At 63.3% G+C, this 18,386-nt stretch overlaps 2 protein-coding genes across 7 annotated transcripts; one reads left to right on the forward strand and one right to left on the reverse strand.

Moving 5' to 3' along the window:
* Positions 1 to 433: 433 nt before the first annotated feature.
* On the forward strand, positions 434 to 12,022 carry PTPRN (protein tyrosine phosphatase receptor type N). Of its 2 annotated transcripts, none has more exons than XM_066553245.1 (23): positions 434 to 563; positions 2,207 to 2,257; positions 2,443 to 2,556; positions 2,792 to 2,897; positions 3,017 to 3,215; positions 3,371 to 3,695; positions 3,906 to 4,022; positions 4,151 to 4,230; positions 4,306 to 4,592; positions 5,059 to 5,145; positions 5,252 to 5,331; positions 5,559 to 5,623; positions 7,894 to 8,106; positions 8,252 to 8,461; positions 8,553 to 8,700; positions 8,865 to 8,938; positions 9,238 to 9,315; positions 9,448 to 9,567; positions 9,680 to 9,846; positions 10,931 to 10,984; positions 11,096 to 11,160; positions 11,249 to 11,322; positions 11,423 to 12,022. In XM_066553245.1, exons 1-23 carry the CDS (start codon positions 467 to 469, stop codon positions 11,492 to 11,494), a joined length of 2,883 nt encoding a protein of 960 aa, XP_066409342.1. In that variant the 5' UTR covers positions 434 to 466; the 3' UTR covers positions 11,495 to 12,022. The 2 variants fall into 2 exon arrangements, with proteins under 2 accessions (XP_066409342.1, XP_066409343.1); XM_066553246.1 differs by having other exon boundaries at positions 4,151 to 4,185.
* A 167-nt stretch (positions 12,023 to 12,189) lies between these two features.
* DNAJB2 (DnaJ heat shock protein family (Hsp40) member B2) lies at positions 12,190 to 17,692 on the reverse strand. 5 transcript variants are annotated; one of them, XM_066553872.1, is made up of 10 exons: positions 17,263 to 17,391; positions 16,642 to 16,730; positions 15,416 to 15,525; positions 14,919 to 14,972; positions 14,656 to 14,775; positions 14,391 to 14,480; positions 14,162 to 14,267; positions 13,957 to 14,027; positions 13,510 to 13,731; positions 12,190 to 12,579 (listed from the first exon to the last, which is right to left on the reverse strand). In XM_066553872.1, exons 2-10 carry the CDS (start codon positions 16,704 to 16,706, stop codon positions 12,569 to 12,571), a joined length of 849 nt encoding a protein of 282 aa, XP_066409969.1. In that variant the 5' UTR covers positions 16,707 to 16,730; positions 17,263 to 17,391; the 3' UTR covers positions 12,190 to 12,568. The 5 variants fall into 5 exon arrangements, with proteins under 5 accessions (XP_066409969.1, XP_066409965.1, XP_066409967.1 ...); XM_066553868.1 differs by lacking the exon at positions 17,263 to 17,391 and adding an exon at positions 17,586 to 17,692 and having other exon boundaries at positions 12,190 to 13,731; XM_066553870.1 differs by having other exon boundaries at positions 12,190 to 13,731; positions 14,656 to 14,772.
* Positions 17,693 to 18,386: the final 694 nt, after the last annotated feature.

Consider the following 18,386-nt stretch of genomic DNA (forward strand, 5'->3'; position numbering starts at 1 on the left):
ATGCCCGGGCGGTGCCGCTGGGCGGGGTACGAGGGTGCGGCTCCGCGCTCGCCGCTCATTGGGCGGCTCTCAGGGGCGCGTCCCAGGCGGGAGCCAGTGCGGCCGCAGGGCAGGGAAGGGGCGGGCGCTGATTGGCGGGGGCGCTCCTGGCGCTGTGGCACACCCCCGGGGGGGCGTGACTCGTCCCCGGGGACGCGGCGATTGGCGGGGCGCTCGGCCGCCTCTCCCCGGAGCGAGGCGTGATTGGCCCCGCCGGACAGCGCGGGGCGTGCGCGCGGCCCTGAGGGCAGCCGCGCGGGTCCCTGATTGGCCGCGGCGCGGGAGGGCGGGGCGCCGCGGCAGCGCGCAGCGCGCCATTGGCGGGGCGGCGGCGGCGGGCGGGGCGCGCGGCTCGGCGGGGCGCGGGTTGGCGGCGGCGGCGGGGGCGCGGCCGGCGGGTGCGCCATGGTGCGGCCGTGAGCGGAGCATGGGGCGGCGGCTCCTCCGGGCGCTCCTCTGCCTCCTCCTCCTGGCCGGCCGCGGGCAGCTGCGTGACGGCGCCGCCGCCGCCACCGCCGCACACGGTGAGACCGCGACCCCGGGCAGGGCGGCTTTGCCCCGGGCTGCGCGAGGGCCGGAAGGAGATTCCCGGGGAGTGGCGGGGCACGGGACTCCGCGGCCGGTGCGGTCGCCGCCGCTGTAGGGTGCTGTCACGGCGTGCAGCGGCGAGTCCGGCCCCTGGCGGATAGCGGGACTGGGCGGCCCGGGACCGGCACCGCGGGTGCGCCACTGGCACCGGGGGCGCCCCTCTCCCGGGACTGCCGGGGCGGTGGGTGTGCTAAACCCGGGGCACCCCGCCGGCTGTAGAGGTGCCGCCCCGCCGGGCCCGAGAGCCAGCAGCTACGGGACGGGAGCGGAACGGTTATTGCTCATGCCCGGGGCAAAGCCAGTGCCTGGGGCTGCCGCAGGGATGGAGAGCCCGGGCCAGCGACCCTGAGCGTAGCTTGCTCCGGCCCCATGCCGCCCTTTAGCCGTCCTCCGCCTGTAAGTGCGGCCGCCCGGGCCGGTGTACCCGCTCTTCTCCGGGTCGGTCCGTGTGGTCCGTGCTTGGAGCTCTCGGGGACCCGAGTGTCGCTGTCGATAGCAGGGCTGCAGCCCACCGGCACGGCACGGCACGGCCCCGGCTCCGCTGACTCACTACCGGGAGCCGGAGGCTGCTGCGCCCCTCGTCCTCCAGCGGCCCGGGAGTGCCGAGATGGATCCGGCTGGACCGCGAGGGCCCGCTGCCCCCGGGAGCAAGCAGGGAATGGTGCCGGCACGGCTGCGGCCGAGCCCCGTCCTGGCCGGGGGAGCCTCCCGGAGCTGGGGCCACCGCCCCTCCCGCGGAGCGCGGCGTCTCGGCGGGAGAACGCTGCGCCGCTTCAGCACCGCGGACAGCGCCGGCCCTGCCGCCCGGCCCGGCCCCGCTGCCGCCGTTCCTGGGGTCTCCCCCGGCAGTGGGTCCTGTGCCCCGCACCGGCGGGGCCTCCGCCCCGGGGGACGCCGGCCCGGGGTGCCGGGGTTTCGAGGACCCTCATCCCCACTAGCCCCCTTCCCCCGCGGCGGGCTTGACGGGCCCCTCCCTCCCCTCCCCCCGGTTGTTTTCTCGTTCATTCCTTGCCATCCGGGGCTGAGTCATCGCCTGCTGCCGTCTCGCTGCTGACGGTCTTGGACCGAAACGGGGGGGGAGAGGAAGGGGGAAGCCGCCCCCTGCCCAAGTGCTGCCCGCCGAAGGGGGTGGAGAGGTACACACCCCACACCCCCAACAGCACTACATCCATGCTTTGGGGTCTGCCTTGCAGGGAGAGTGGATTCCAGTGTCACTGGGTTGCATCCCTTCCTCGTAGTACCACATGTAGGAGGGCAGCAGATGTGGTTTTGCAGGTCTCTGCTGCCTCAGTCTTACCTTCCTAACTGCCAGCACCCCAAAAAACTCCAGGCCTTCTCCACTCTCCAGAGCCAAGGGCATACTTTCTACACAGCCCCCATCTTGTCCCTGAGGGGCAGAAAAGACTGGCACCTAGCCTCTGCCATGGGCTACAAAGCTGTGTCCCCTCCCACCATCACCACATTGCATCCCTGTGCTGCTTTTCTGGAGCGTAGGGATCCCCCAAGCAGCTGGTGATGAGCAGATTCCATTGGAGTCCCCCTTGAATGCTGTGCTGACTGGTCTGTCTGTCTGTCCCAGGCTGCCTGTTTGACCGAAGGCTGTGCTCCCCACAGGAGGTGTGTGTGCAGGGTAAGTGACAAGCAGGAGTGCAGGGATCCCCTCTCCTTTCCCAAGTGTGTGTGAAGGGTACAGAGATGCCTTGCAGGGGAACCTAGGGTGCAGTGCAAGGAAGCATGGCAGGAGAAAGGTGGGGCTGTGCCTGGAGAGCCTCACATCGGAGTGTTTGTTCATCCACTCTCTTCCTTCTCTGGCAGATGGGCTGTTTGGGCAATGCCAGGTGGGCTCCGTGCAGGACAGAGCCTACTTTCAGGTCACATCTCCCGTGCTCCAGCGCCTGCAGGATGTCTTGCGGCATCTCATGGCACAAGGTGAGCGGGGGAGCGTGGGGGAAGCCCCTGGGACCCTGCAGGGAGGGGATGTCAGGTAGAATTGCCTAGTGGCTCTAGAGCTGTCTGTGGTCCTGCTGGCCCAGGGTGGGCTGAGGAAGAGTGGGGCCAAACCCCGGCCATGGGACACGGGGGCAGAATATCAGGATGGCATCCCATGCACTCACACCACGGTTCCCAGGCTGCCTCCATGTCTCACAGCCTCCTCCCATGGCAGGGCTCTCGTGGCAGGATGGCATCACCCAGTATGTGATCTCTCAGGAGATGGAGCGCATCCCCCGCCTCCGCCTGCCGCCCTCGCTGGAGCCGGGGGCCAGGGACAGGTAGGACAGCGCCGGCAGAGCTCAATGGAGCAGCGAGGGCTTTGTCCCCCAGATGGGGTTTAGGGGAGGGACGTCCCCCTTTACCCAGGTGAGTTACCCCAGCGCTGTTTGCCTTCGAGGTTCCTGCCTCTCCGCAGCGAGCCCCGGCGAGCCCCGCTGGCCCCGGACCCCGGCCTGCCAGCAGCTCAGCATTTGGAGCAGCCCCCAGCACTGCTGCTTTCCCCGCTGGTGCAGCGGTACCTGGAGCACGTCCTGCTGCCCTCCCCACCCCAGCTGGCCTACGAGGAGGCTCTGCTCAATCCCTACTCCTACCACAAGGTAAGCTGGGGGCTGAGCGCCTTCTCCTGGGCAGAAAAGTAGAGATTGGCAGGGAGCTGCTGCACTCCCAGCACTTTTCTGCTGGTGCTGGGATACCTGCCTCCACTGTGGGGTGACAGGGGACCTGTAGGGTTTGACATGTGTTTTGGTTGCAGTTCGGCTATCAGGATGGTGCTCACCAGCATCCCAGCGGCTCAGCCAGGCAGAGCTCTGAGACCTCCTCGCTGCTGGGCCGGGTCCCTGCCCAGACCCTCTTTGGGGCTGGCCCTGTGCCCTCCTATGGCGGGCAGCCAGGAGTGGATGGGGGGCATCTTTTCCAGGACTTGGGCATGCTTTCCCTGCCCAGAGAGAAAGCTGGCCGCCCGGACCCTGCCAGCACCAGGCTCCAGCACAGCTTGCGGCTCCCCAGCGACTACAGAAACGTAGAGGAGAGGGAGCAGCAAGCACCCCTGGCTGCCCAGCCACCCTCTGCACAGACGGGTACCTTGTTCTCCAGCCAGGCACCAACCCTTGTCCCTGTCCTATATCCACAGCCACGAGTTCCTCGTGGCTCACACTTTCCCCCCTCTTTGTGTTTATGCCCATGGGCAGAATGTACCCGCAACCCCACCTGCTCCATCTGCTTCATCCCTGGCCCCTGGTCTCCCTGCAGATGCAAAGCACCCAACCTGATGCTACATCCTCTTGCAGATGCTGCCCTGAAGAGACTGGCTTCTCTCCTGGCCAGCTATGGCCTGGGCCTGCCAGAACTGAGTCCCCAGCAGATAAGCAGCCTATCCACCCTCCTCCAGCTGCTCCAGAGCTCTGGTGAGCTGGGTGCAGGGATGGGACAAGCAGGGACTGGCAGCAGCAGATGCTAGCATGCCCTGTTTCGGGGTAGGGAGTGTTGCCTTTTGGGGTGGGTGCTGTAGGACCTCTGTCTCTCTCCTTTGCAGGTGTTGCTGGTCCTGAAATGCCCACAGCGAAACGGGTGGGTTTGCAGCAGGGTGATGCTGGAGGAGGTGCCATGGCACAGGTGGGATGAGAGGGAGGAGACATTTCCCCAAGGCTCTCCTCAGAGATTCCAGCTTCTCCCTTTTTCTCCCTTCAGGTGATGGAGGGGGACATGCAGCATGGAGAGGAGCCAGTGTCCCCTTCTTCCACAGCGCCACCCCCCAAAATCCCAGCCAGCAGCTCCCCAGGGGATGGAACGAAGGGCAGGGCAGCATCCTCACCAGCTCCCCGGGCTGAGCCACAGCAGGGACATAGTGGGGATGCACTCAGCCCCGGAAAGAACATTGTGGTGGAGAAGAAGAGCTACACAGAGATGAAGGACAGTGGGGCACAACAGGGCATGCGGCCACTAGACGAGTATGGCTACATCGTCACAGACCAGAAGTGAGAGCTGGGGATCTTGCAAGGGGGTCTGCATGTGTGAAGGGTCTGTATCTCCCCACCAACAGCTGTCACAGCTTCATCATGCTTGACCGAACCTGTTGGGTCTTTGGTAGGGTCAGATTTCTGTGGGGTCAGCTCCCACTGATCCATTGTCTACCCACAACCCTTGTTCCACCCCAAAGCCTTCCTTTCCCAGCCCACACCAAGGCCAGAGCTCACTGTTGCAGGATGGAAGGCTGGGAGTGTGTGTGCACGAATGTCTCTGCACACTCGTGTGCAAGGGGGGTCAGCTCACCCCCATGACCACACATCACCACAGTCTCACCTCCTGCCCAACCTGACACCTGCTCTTCCTATGTGCTTGGGACTCCCTGAGCCTGCCTGTCCCTGCTCCCTGACTGTGGGGAGCACGGGGCTGTCCCCTCACCCCTGCCACCCCCTCCTCACTGTGACAATGTCCCCACAGGCCCCTGGGGCTGGCTGCTGGCGTGCAGCTGCTGGAGCTCCTAGCCAAGCACCTCCACCTCTCCACCGCCAGCTTCATCAACATCAGGTGAGGGTACTGGTGCCACGGGGACAGGAGGGACCAGGCTGTGGTGAGGGTGGGTAGGGGGTCTGCATTTCCAGCTCTCACACTGTGCCCCCCCTGGCCCTGGCAGCGTTGTGGGTCCTGCACTTACCTTCCGCATCCGACAGAACCCCCAGAACTTTTCCCTGGCAGATGTGGCCAGCCAGACTGGTGAGTTGGGCAGCGTCCCCCTGATCTTGTTCCTCTCTTCCCCTCCCAGTTGTGGGGTGCCCTTCCCGGGGACCAGGGAGAGAGGGCTCCTGCTGTACATCCCCCTGCCTTGGGCTGCAGTGGGGAGCTGCAGGGGGCAGCTGTCAGAGCTATCCCTTGGCTCTGTTTCTGGGGGGGCTCTCGTGTGGAGGGGAGCATGCCTCTGACCATCTCCTCCCTGTCCACAGAGCAAGTGAAGGGAGAGCTGGAGCACGAGCTGGGCCTGAAGATTGTGCAAACAGGAGTGGGAGAGGTAGGAGTGAGCAAGGATTCCATCCCTTGGGGCTGAGGAGGGCAGGGATAGGGCAGTGGGGATGCTGCCACTGGGTACAAGCCAGGAGCCCCCAGTCCTGCGGTACAAGGGCCTTTGTGAGTGAGCTGCAGGTCTGTGGAGCAGCTGGAGAGTAGAGGAGACTGGGCAGTGTTTGGGATGCTGTGCTGGAGATAGACTCCAGTCCTGTGTTGGAGGACTCCTGTTGGAGACTGCTCCACTCCTGTCTGCCCATCCTCCCTCTCCACTGCCTGGCAGCACGATCCTGCCCAGGGCTCTTGGCTCTTTTAAAAACAAAAGCTCCACAGTGTTTGGAGGTGGTTTGAGAGGGATTCCCAGAGGCTTTTCTTCCCCCCAAGACCAGAGGGGTGCAGGCTGTATCCTCAAGGCTCATCCTCACCCTTGCCTCCCTCCAGCCTGCAAACACATCTCAGCTGTGGCCTGGGCACCCAAGCATGGGATGTTCCCAGGGCACCCCACAAACCATAGCTAGGCAGGCAAAATGCCATCATGTCCCCAGAGAATGGCAAAGCAGCTGGAGGCAGGGATGGAACAGAAACCATCTGTTTGGAGAGGGGTTGCCCCTCCTCATGCTCCTCTGAGGAACCACAGGAACAGTCTCCTGGGGCAGGGAACAGGGGCTGGAGACAAGGACCAAGCTTGGCTCCCGTGTTTGCAGCCTGAGGAGGAAAAATGGTGTAGCACATCCCCAGCCCAGTGTCCCCATTTCTCACTTCTTGTCATGTGGCTGTAGTTGTGAGCAGGGAGGAAGGAAGGAAAGAAAGAAGGGGGAACTTTGGAAGAGGCCATGAAGAAGGGGTGGCCTGGCCAGAGGCCACCTGTCTCTATCAGCAATATGCAGAGTGTGTCTATGACAATGCCTTTTGATGAGGCAGGTGGCAGGAACTGGGATAGATGTCAGAGATTACAAAGATGGAGCTCAGAGGAAGCTGAGGCAGCTTTGCAAGCCCCCTTCTGCCCTGACCTTCCCAGTTCTAACCAGCTTGTGCTTTTCCTTCATTTCCTCCCAGCTCTGGGCTTGGTGGGACTGGTGCAAGATTTGAAGAAGAGGGATGTAGGGAGGCAGGGAGACAGCAGGGCCTGGGCAGGCCTTGGGAGAGAAATCCCTTCTGTCCCCCCCCGGCTCTGCTGACACCTCCAGGGGCTGCAGGGCTGCTGGGAGGTGCTGGGCCTGGTGGGTGCCCTGGCTGCAGGACTGGCTGCACGCTGATGGCAGCTGGGTGCTGGGGGGGCAGGTGGCAGCAGGGACACCCAGGCTGGGGACATCCCCAGGCGATGACGGTGATGATGATGATGTAGTTGATGATGGTGCAGTGTTCCCTCAGTAACGTCATCAGGCTCATAGCAAATGGGAGGCTGTGGCAATGAGGTAATGCAGGGCCTTGACAGCTCATTGGGCACAGGATGTTTGAATTGGTGATGGCTCAGTATCCCTGTGCTGCCCTAGCTGGAGCTAGGCAGTCATGGCATTGACAGGAAGGTCTTGTCCAGCAAGGCCTGAACAACATCCTGTTCCAGCATGGGGCTGGCATGGATTGGGGTGTCTCCCACAGTCACAGGGAAGGAGCCCTAGAGACACTACCTGCAAGGTGGCAGGGGCTGCTCTGTGTCCTAACTGAGGAGTGCAACAGGGAGGACTTGTCCCCTAGCTGCTACAGCTGGGATGGTCCCAGCAGTGCTGGCATATTGCCCACCCTGCCTCCCTCAATGTCCTGATGTGGAGCAGTGGCTGCAGGGGACAGCCAGCCTCAGCTGGGCAAGTCCCCTGGGAGTGGCACACCCAGTGCTGCAGTTGCCTCTTCTACACCATTAACTCCTTGGGCTGAATTCAGCCCTTGTTGATCTCCAGCTGGGCAGAAGGAGGTCAGGGAACCAGAGCTCTAAGGGGCTACTGCCTGCCTTGTAGAAGGGCAGTCCAGGCTGGGTTTGCCTCAGGCAGCAGCCCTGAGTGCTGGAGGCAGGAAGTCACTGCTACCTGGGCTTGGCCAAGCTCCTGCAGCTCCAGGGACACCATTGTAGCAGTTCCCCATGTGACACAGAGGTGGGTGCACTCTGCCTCACCCCACTGACACCAGCTCTGCCCCAGCTGAGTGTGCTGGGAGAATCAGCACCCTCAGGAAGGGGAAGGAAGAGCCCTTGCTCCATTTTAACCCCCAGCATCCCCAGATGTGCAGCAGAATAGGATCTCTGTCCCCCCAGCCCCCCCTAGCTAACCTTGGCTTGGTCCCCAGCGCAATGAGGCTGCTGCCTACTCGCGCCCGTCCCGCTTCGGGGATGGCTTCCACTCGGTGCTGCTGACCTTCATCGCCCTGGCCTGCGTGGCAGTCCTTGCTATCGCCGTGTCTGCGGCCCTCTGCCTCCGGCGCCATGCCAAGCAGCGGGAGAAGGAGCGCCTGGCTGCCCTGGGGCCGGAGGGTGCTGCTGACACCACCTTCGAGTACCAGGTAGGGCCCTGGGGGATGCGGGAGCCCGCGGGATGCGGGACCCTGCGGGATGCGTCGCTGCCGCGTGTCAGCATTGCTCGGGGTGCATGGAGCCGCCCCGTGGTGGCACACTGGCCGAGGGACAGGGCTCTTGCTACCTTCCCAGGAGCTGTGCCGCCAGCACATGGCTGCCAAGTCTCTCTTTGGCCGTGCTGATGCACCGGCGGCACCGGCGGAGACTTCGAGGGTGAGCAGTGTCTCGTCCCAGTTCAGCGATGCCCCGCAGCCCAGCCCCAGCTCCCACAGCAGCACGCCCTCCTGGTGCGAGGAGCCTGTCCAGTCCAACATGGACATCTCCACAGGACACATGATCCTGGTGAGCCAGCCTGGAGGGAGGGAGCCAGCCCCCTCCCCAGCCCTGCCTCTGCCCCTCAGCTGCTGGGCTGACTGCCGCCCCTCTGCCCCAGGCCTACATGGAGGACCACCTCCGCAACCGGGACCGGCTGGCCAAGGAGTGGCAGGCGCTCTGTGCCTACCAAGCTGAGCCCAGCATCTGCTCCATTGCCCAGAGCGAAGCCAACCTGAAGAAGAACCGCAATCCTGACTATGTGCCCTGTGAGCATCCCAGCCACCCTGCCCCAGGCATCAGCCCCAGGCACCAGCTGTCCTGCTGGAGCAGGGCCTGGGGCATGGGGACACTCAGGGCCATGGCTGGTTGCAGCATTAGTGTGCCTGCAGCTCCTCTAGCCACTCACCAATTCTCCTGGCCTGTTCCCTAGATGATCACGTGCGGATCAAGCTGAAAGCTGAGAGCAACCCATCCCGCAGTGACTTCATCAATGCCAGTCCAATTGTGAGTGATCACTGGGGGCTCCTGCCCTGCCTCCCTGCTCCTTGATGTGCCCAGCCCAGGTGAGGTTTTCACTCTGGGATGGAGCTGGACTGAAGTTACATCCCTCAGGGCTACAAATGTGAGCTTTGTGCCTGCCCCATTCCTCAAACAATTGTTAAGTCCCATTTTCATCCTGGCTGGGGCACTTGAATCTCCATTCCCAGCCTTCCTATCACCCCTGGATTATCTCCCTATTCCTTCAAATGTTACCAACACCTGGCTGAAGAGCATGAAGTCTGATACCCCCTTTCCTGCTCCAGATTGAGCACGACCCACGGATGCCAGCATACATTGCCACGCAGGGGCCACTGTCTCACACCATTGCTGACTTCTGGCAGGTGAGTGTCACACAGCTGTGCCAGCGCATCGGGGTCCCTTTGTGTACTGCCCACAAAATGGGTCACAGGGGCTTTACTGCCCTCCCACCTGGGCTGTCCCCCAGCAGTGAAACCCCCTTGCTTTGCCCACAGATGGTGTGGGAACATGGCTGCACTGTCATTGTCATGCTGAGCCCCCTGGCCGAGGACAGTGTCAAGCAGTGTGATCGCTACTGGCCAGATGAAGGCTCCTCCCTTTACCACATTTATGAGGCAAGTGTGGCAGGTGGCCTGTGGCATGGAGCATCCTCCAGCCCCCGTCCCCCTGAGCATCAGTGCAGAACTTGCCTGGCACTGATGCCCACGGTCTGCCTCGCTTGGGCAGGTGAATCTGGTGTCAGAGCACATCTGGTGCGAGGATTTCCTGGTGCGCAGCTTCTACCTGAAAAACGTGCAGTCGCAGGAGACCCGCACCCTGACGCAGTTCCACTTCCTCAGCTGGCCTGCGGAGGGCATCCCCACCACCACCCGGCCCCTCCTCGACTTCCGCAGGTGAGCGCCCACCTGGCACCGTGCCAGCCCTTGGGGAGCCGGCGGTGATCCCAAATGCAGGCACTGATGGGCCAGGTGAGGACATCGCTGCCACGACGATGGGGGTCAGGACCATGGCATGGGCCAGGTGCAGGGACTAGGAGCTGCCACGGATGGGAGGGAGCAGAAAATACAGGTTTTGGCCAACTTGGGATGAGGCTCAACAGAGTTTGGTGGGTAAGAAACCTCTGGCTGAGATTGCCAGGGCTCTCCAGCCTTTACAGTGAGGGTGGGAAAAGTGCTCTTCCCCTGAGCTGGCATGGAGGGCAGCATTGACTGGCACCTTCCCCAGCCATGGGTGCAAGAAGAAATCCCCAGAGCCAGCCTTAAACTGGCTGTGACCCATTGCTCCCAATGCCCTATAGCCAGTGGTGGATCCCCAGCTAGCCCCAGGGCAAGGGCTGCAGGACTGGGACTGCTCCCAGGAGACTTACCTGCCCAGGTCTTTAGGTCCCTGGTGGTGGTTGGCTCTTGGCAGGCACAGGCTGCTCACTGTCCCTGGGTTGTGTGGGGCAAGAGACCCAGCCTAGGGCAGCGGGGGGGGGGGGGGGTCTCTGAGCATGTCGGCCTCCTCTCAGTCCCGCTCACGCTCTCTCTCTGTGTCTGTCTGTCTCTGTCTTTCTCTCGCAGCTGCCGGCGTCATTTTTGTGATTTGCAGCTAGTAATCTGGCTCCAGTTGCATAGTCACAAAAGTGATCGTTGGCAGCCGTGCCTGCTGCATGGAGCATGCCAGGAGCCCCACCGGCGCCTGGCCCCCAGCTGCACACCCCACCGGACCAGAGCCGCTCCCCGGGGGTCCTGCCACTGCTCCCCTCCCCAGGCTGGCCACCCGAGGAAATCAACTCCTTTCCCTGCCCACTTTCCACTCGTGGTCCCCATCCCATGTCCAGCACCATTGTGGAGGCAGGAGGAGCCATGAGCAGGACCCCCAGGGCCACATCATGGTGTGCTGCTGCCCTGCCCCACTGAGCACAGCAAGGGACACCTAGCACAGCCTTGACCCGGGCACAGCAGGGCACTGACCTGTTCCCTCTTATCCTTGCAGGAAGGTGAACAAGTGCTACCGGGGTCGCTCCTGCCCTATTATCGTGCACTGCAGGTACTGCAGGGGATGGAGGGACATTTGGGGGTGACTGAAGGCTGGGACCTGCTGCCCAGGACCAGTCCCACTGGAAACAGCTCCCCTGGACTAAGCATCTGTGTTTTGCAGTGACGGCGCAGGCAGGACTGGGACGTACATCCTTGTCGACATGGTCCTGAACCGAATGGCCAAAGGTAGGTGCAGGGAAGCACCATCTCTGCCCTGTCCCTGAGCTTGGCCTGTGAACTCCCCTCCTAGCACCCCTCTCTCCCTCTGCCCCAGGGGTGAAGGAGATAGACATAGCTGCTACGTTGGAGCACATCCGAGATCAGCGGCCTGGTATGGTGCAGACCAAGGTATGCCCCAAACTGGGGATCCTCTCCCTCCACATCAGCATACATAAGCCCTAGGGCTGAGGTGGCAGGGACCCTCATGTCTCCTGCTGTGCTCCTGCAGGACCAGTTTGAGTTTGCACTGACGGCTGTGGCCGAGGAAGTGAACGCCATCCTGAAGGCACTGCCACAGTGATAGCAAGGAGCCCTCCTCCCTCCTGTCTGCTCCCTGCCCTGCGCTTCGCACTCTCCTCACTGGCCCCTGGGGCTGCTCTCCCTGTAAAATGGTGTCTGTGCTTCTGGCTCTGCTCCCCCTGCCCCCAGGCACCCCTTCCCATCTCCCCAAGGACATTGACCTCAGGCCCTCTGTGTGCAGGAACCCCATCACACCCACTGTCACCTCACAGGGGACAGGGCTTGGTGGCCCTTAAGCCCTGTGGAGGGGGACACCAGGAGGTGCTGCTGGGAACTGGCAGAGGGACTCCCCAGCCTGTCAGTTCTGTGTTAGCCCTCTTCCTGTACCCATGTGGGGGGCAGAAGTGGGACCAGGGGTCCTCCGCAGTTGCAGGGAGCATGGGGTGCAGGGGGACCTGGCCCAGCCCCACTCCAGGTCCCCTTTGTGTGCTCCCTGCCTAGTCACTCAAGCAGAAGAAAAATTTCTAGAGAACTATAATTTTGTATCTTGATGTGAATAAAGTTCTTGTGTCACGTTCGTGCAGCTGCAGCCAGGCCTGGCCTCTGACTGTGTGTATTGGGATGGCACAGGGAGGAAATGGGACGTTCATCCATCTCTATCCCTGCACTCTGCAACTGCCAGATAAGTACGGCTCACCTGCAGGCAAAGATGAGAACCCTGCATCCCCAGCCCAGAAAGTCCCCACAGGCAGAAGCTACTGCAAACAGGTTTATTGACAGCTGTTAGCAGAAGGGGGGTAGAGAGGGGGGCTACAGCGAGGAGGGGGGCAGAGCCCAGCCCTGCTGGCTGAGCCCAGCCATGCTGCCCCTCGCTGCATACAGCCAGCAGCCTAATCTACAGCAACCCCCATCACCACCCTCTCCACCACCCTGTGGTGCCCAGGGCCTCTCCCCCCAGCCCCAGGCATCGCTCAGCCACAAGCCCTGTCATGCCCCCCCCTCACCGCATCCCACGGAGCCAGAGGGTGCTGGGGAAGGGGGTGGCAGGGGGTGGCCGTGCAGGGAGAAAGCGGAGTCCTGGCTGGGAGAACCTTCGTGGGCCAGTGGGCGTGCGCGGTCCCCGGGCGCAGCAGCCTCAGAACACACCTGGGGAGACAAGCGGAGGGGGGTACACAACAGCACCTGTGAAATCCTCCTCGGCCAAGGGCGGGGAAGAGGCAGGGAAGGAGGGAGGAAGGTCCCAGGCGGAGGAGGAAGACAGCCAAGGCAGAACTACGGGCAGTGAAGAGGGTAGGAACACTTGTGAACAGCACGGAGGGTCACTGCTGCTGTGGGAAGCAAAGAGGGACAGTGCCCTGGAGGGTGTGCAAGGCATACAGAAGGGAGTGACCAGGCAGAGTCTGCGAGGAGACAGAGGAGCAGGGAGTACAGGCAGGAGCAACAGCATCCAGAGGGAAGAAACAAGACACAAGGCACCAAGCAGAGGCTATGTGCACAGCCCTCCTTGCAAGGAGGGGAGCTCAACTCAGCACTCCCTGCAGCCTGGGCAGGGGCAGGCTGCAGCCAGGGAGGCACCTGCTGGAGACCCTGCCTGCCTGCAGGGCTGGCAGGGAGAGAGGGGCAGGCACAGCCAGAGCATGCCTGCCCATGGGCCCCCCACAGTTCCAGCAGACAAGGCAGGGAGCTGCCCCGCTTCCTGGGACCCCATCAAGGGGGCTCCTCTTCAAGCCACTACCTCCAAGTCTGGGAGCCTCCAACGCTGGGATGCCATTAGCCATCCACTCACCTGAGCAAGGAGGCAGGGCAGAAGAGAGCCTCTCCCTTGCTAGGGGAGGTAGGAGCTGAGTTCCAAGCAGTCAGACTCCAGCCCTGCTTTCCTCTCCCTGCCTTGCGCTCAGAGTAGGGGGCAGTGCCACAGCTTCACTTTGGGGGCAGGTTCGTGCCCCACTGCAGCAGAACTGCTGGCCCCCCGTGGCTCCTGCTCCAGCCCCCCCCGGGCACCACGGGCTCTGCGGGCGGAGGATGGGCTGCTGTGGCTGCCCCCCGGTGCCGACAGGGAGCCGGGGCTGTGCCCACCTGCTTGGTGGTGCCCCGCAGCTTCCATCTCAGAGAGGCTGTAGGCCATGGCCAGCTGCAAGTCCTCATCCTCATCCTCGCTATCCGTGTAGAGGCAGACAGGTGAGGAGCTCGAGGTCTGGTGTGGGGCCGGTGCTGGCGGTGAGGGGGGCCGTGGCCTGGGGAAGGCGTGCTGCTCCCGCCGGCTCAGCTCCAGCCCCAGCGCCATGTCATCAGGAACACCTGTGGGAACAGGGGCAGGGCTGGGGGACTCATCCACTCCAGTTCCCCAAAGCTGGAGTGGGGCCCTGGCACCTCCAACCAACCCCACCAATCCTTCAGAGCAGAGTTCTGAACCAGGGCAACCAAGGCTCAGTCCAAAACAAAGCCTAGGTGCAGCACCTCCCAGAAACCCCAAAGGGAAAGGGTGGAGATCTCAAAAATTCAGTCTGCAGTGCCCCTTCTCACCATCGATGTGGATCGACTTCAGCTCCCCATCCTCCTCCACTTCCACCCGCTCCCGCCCGTTCTCAACAATCCTGCAGACAGACAGACAAACAGATGGACGGTCAAGGGCCATGCAGCCCATGCACCACAGCAGGAAGCTGCAGGGTCAGAGGCCTGCTGATGGAGGGAAGGCTGTGGGAGCAAGGTGGGTTGGCACTGCCCTCACCTCTTGGTGGTGATACGCCTGCCATTAACAAAGGTGGTGGAGGTGGAAACAGAGCGGAAGCCCAGTCCTGCATCTGGACCAGAGCTGAAGGATGAGGCGAAGAAATCTAGAGAAGGGAGCAACAAGGTTGGTGTCAGTGTGGGTGGCAGGAGGGCAGGGGACAGACTCTGCACAGGGAAAGATGGTGCTTTAGGACTCCTCTGCTGGGAGGAATGGCAGCATCTCCTACCTGAGGATCCTGGGAAGGGGGAAAAGAAGTGGCCTCCCCCATGGTGCCGGGGGCCAGGTCCTCGCAGCTCAGAGAAGGGCATCATGTCATCTGAAAGGCAGGGGCACCCCCATCAGCATTACCCCATCAGCTTGGTGAACCAGAAGCAGGGCACTGGCGTGGGGACCCTCTGCCAGGGCCAGCCGTGAGCTCTATCCCCAGGCTCAGCAGCTGCCCCACAGACAGAGAGATGCCCAAGAGCCAGCCTCCCCTGCCCCACACACACCAAAGAATTCAGCAAAGGGGTCTCGTCCACCAAAGAACTCCCGGAAGACGTCGTGAGCGCTGCGGAAGGTGAAGGTGAATTCGGGGGCCCCAGCACTGGCCCTGGAGCTGCCTGCTCCTGCTGGAGAGAAGACACTCAGTGTTAAATGGAGCCCTGCGTGACATCTCCCCTGAAGGGTGGGGAGCCCTGGTGGCACTGAGCCACCCTGGGTCTTCAGGCAGGGATGTATCCAGAGCTGCACTAACCCCCAGGGCCCTGCTCACCTGCTCCCATGAGTCCATCCTTGCCATATCGGTCGTAGATGTCACGCTTCTGCTCTGGAAGAAGAAAGGGGGCTGTGGGGAAGCTGCCTGCCAGGTGGGGACAGGAGCACTGACACTTCTCCCAAATAAGGGAGGTGCAAAACAGCAGGGAGCAAGAGGAGGTGGTTGGCACAAGCCCCTGCCACCCCAGCACTGAACCCAAACACAAGTAAGACCACTGGGCAAGAATGCAAAAGCTTCAGGCCCATGGAGATGTATCCAGAGCCCATTGTGGATGTCAACAGCTCAGCATCTCTCCCAAGGCTGTTTTGGGAGATGTGAAGAACTAACCAAGCCCCAAAAGCTGTGTGGTAAAGCTGGAGGGACCCACTGCCTCCTGGGGACAGCCAGGGATGCAATCTGGGCGAGCCCAGAAGCAGGACATGCCAGTGTGAACAGTCCCAAGGGCAGACACACACACACACACACACACACAAGACATCACTGTGGCCTCTTACTGTCTGACAGCACTTCGTATGCCTCGGCGATCTCCTTGAACCTCTGCTCAGCATACTCCTTGTTGTCTGGGTTTTTATCCGGGTGCCATTTCAGAGCAGCCTTCCTGTACCTGCACACAGGGCCAGTGATGGGCACGCAGCAGCCCTTGGCCTCTTGGGCCAGCAATCCCCACTTGAGCATGCACCTCCTAGCCTGTGGGCAGGAGCACCCCAAGCTGCTTCCCCCAGCACCCTACAGCATCAGGCTCTGAACAGGAGCTCCTGGACTAGTTCTTCCTTCCAACGGTATGTGTTTTCATATATAAATATATATATACACATATATATAGATATATACATATTTATGCATACACACACCAACACACACAGACTAAATAAACAAACAAACCAGAAATTACCCCAGAACTGCAGCACAACCACAGCAGAGCAATGTGTACCCACCTCAGCTGCCCTCATTGATGGCTCTGGACAATGCTCACAGGTTTGTTCTGGAGCCTTCATGGGCTCCACTGCAAGTGTGCATGGACCAGGGGTTGCTAGGGGGCCCCTGGGGCCAGGAGAGCACCAGCAGCACTCTCCTCCCCACTGCAGCTAGCTAGGGTTAACCCATGCTTCTCAGCTTCTCCCACTCCCTCTTGGGAAGCCCCCCACGAGAACCTCTGCCACCTGTTGGCAAGCCAGCAATCTGCTGGCATTCCCCTCAGGCAATGCCTCACCCCAGTGAGAGCAGCAGCACCTGGGCAGGGCACCAGGCAGGGCCTGCAAAAACTCAGGAGGCTCTGTCAGCTCCACAGTAGTACCTGAGGCACAGCACCCACCTGCCCACATCCCTAAAGGGGACAGACATGCTGCTCTTCACTCTGTGACCTCCAGTCCCTTGAGTTTGATGCCAGCAGAGTCCCTGTGCCCCAACTATCTGCCAGCCCTGCACCCTCTGGCAGAGAGAGAGAGAAAGGGGAGCCTCCAAACACCACCAAGACTTGCCTCCAGCCCCAGGCTGACAGCAGGGAGAGAGGAACCAAACCCCACCAAAAGATGTCTTTGTATGGCAGCAAAGCCCAACCCCGCTCTGGCATCCATACAAAGGAAACAAAGGCTGAATTGTCACCTCTGGAGCTGGGCCCTGTCCCCACTGCCCCAAAGGGAGCCCCTGCCTCGCTGGCACCAGGTGGGGGTGGCTTGGGGGACTCTGGCCCACAGGCAGAGGCATGCTGCCATACACTTACGCCTTCTTGATGTCCTCGGCGGTGGCATTGCGGCTCACCCCCAGCGCTTCGTAGTAGTCAACCATGACGTGAGCTATCCCACGGGGTCACTGCAGGGAGAGAAGGCAAAGTCAGGGACTACAGGCACAGCCCGGTAGTGCTGGGTGTGGGACAGCAACGGCAGGCTGCTTACCCTCTCTAGCGCCCCGGCCACCCCACTGCCTCCCGAGAGCAACTCAGTGCCACAAGCCATGCCCAGCTCCCCAGCACCCTACCCACTCCTCGGCCACCCGGGACCACCGACAGCCCCAGCCGGGGACCCTTTGCTGCTGACGCACCGCCGTCCCGCCGGCGTCACCCCAGCTTGCCCAGCCAGGGGGAACGGGGGAAGGGTCCCCGCTGCCGGCGCCGCTCCCGGCCCGCTTCCCCCGGGGCTCAGTGGCGGGGCGGGGGGCAGCAGGAGGGCGCAGCCCGCTAAGGTGCTTAGCGGCTGGAGCGGATTAAGGGCTCAGCGGGGAACGTCCCCGGGCACGCCGGGACACTTCCACCGGCCAGCCCGCTCCGGGTGGGGGACAGGAGCAGAATGCGGCCGCTGCAGCCCCCCGCCACCCCCCGCGGTACCGTCCTGCCCCCGGTACTCGCCCCCGGCCCGTGAGTCCCAGCTGACGGGAGGGCGGTGCTGGCGCTGGCACCGGCACCGCCGCGGCACTGGGCCCGCCCCCCGGCCCGGCTGTAAACACGGCGCTCCCGGGGCCACCCGCCGCTGCTGGAAGTTTCTGCACCCCGCCCCGCCGCCACCGGCGGGCGGCCCTGGGCTGCGGCCAGCGGATCTGGGGCACCGGGAGGGGCGGTGGTGGCAGCACGGCAAGGGACGGCGCCGGCCCCGCTCCCCCCCGTGCGCCACGGGCCGCCTCTCCCCCATGGCCCCTTGCGCCCCGCTCCCCCCGTCCCGGCCCGGGGCCCACCTGAGCGCCGCCGCAGAGCCCTCCCCGCCCGCCCGGGCCGCCCGCGGCCGGTGTCGCGCGTCCCCCGCGCCCGGGCCACCGCGGGCCTGGAGGCGGCTCCGCTGCGTGACGGGCGGCGGCCGCAGCCAACCGCGGGCCCTGACGTCACGCCCTCGCCGTTCGCCGGGTGACGTAATGGGAGGCGCGTGCGGACCGGCAGCGCGGCCGCTCCGCCGCTCGAGTCCCCCCTCAGCCCCGGTCTGGCCTCTTCCCGGTCTCCGTCCCCGCCGGCTCCTCCGCTCCCAGGGCCGCGCTGAGTCCCGGACAGCGTCAGCAAGGTGCGGGTGCGGTGGCAGCGGCCTGTCCCGCCGGTGCCGGTGCTGACAGCGCACCGCAGCGGGGCACGGCTGCAGCCCGGGGCAGCGCCCGGCGCCGCGTGCCGCTGGCTTCCCGCCGAGTCAGCTGCCCGGCCGGTCCCGCCGGCAAGGAGGAGCCGGCCGGGGGGCACAGCTGAGGTGACTCAGCGCTTTGTCGGGGCGGGGGACGTGACGGGGAGCAGCTTGCCGGAGTGGCGGGCACAGCTCCCTGCCAGGAGCCCGGGCCGGCTGGCACCGCTGTGGCACCGGCAGCCCGGAGCTGCAGGCCACCCGAGCACCAGGGTGCCCAGGCCCCGTAGAATGCACCAGGATCTCTGGTGTTGGCTTTTCAGGTTCATGGCCCCTGCCCGGACAGCTGCTGCAGAGGGACTGTGCTCACCCATTCTCAGGGTCCTGGACGGTCTCGCTCACCTGCACCTGTGAATGTGGCCTCGCCACGGGGATT

The sequence above is a fragment of the Molothrus aeneus genome, chromosome 7 (genome assembly GCF_037042795.1).
Source record: "Molothrus aeneus isolate 106 chromosome 7, BPBGC_Maene_1.0, whole genome shotgun sequence".
Lineage (NCBI taxonomy): Eukaryota > Metazoa > Chordata > Aves > Passeriformes > Icteridae > Molothrus > Molothrus aeneus.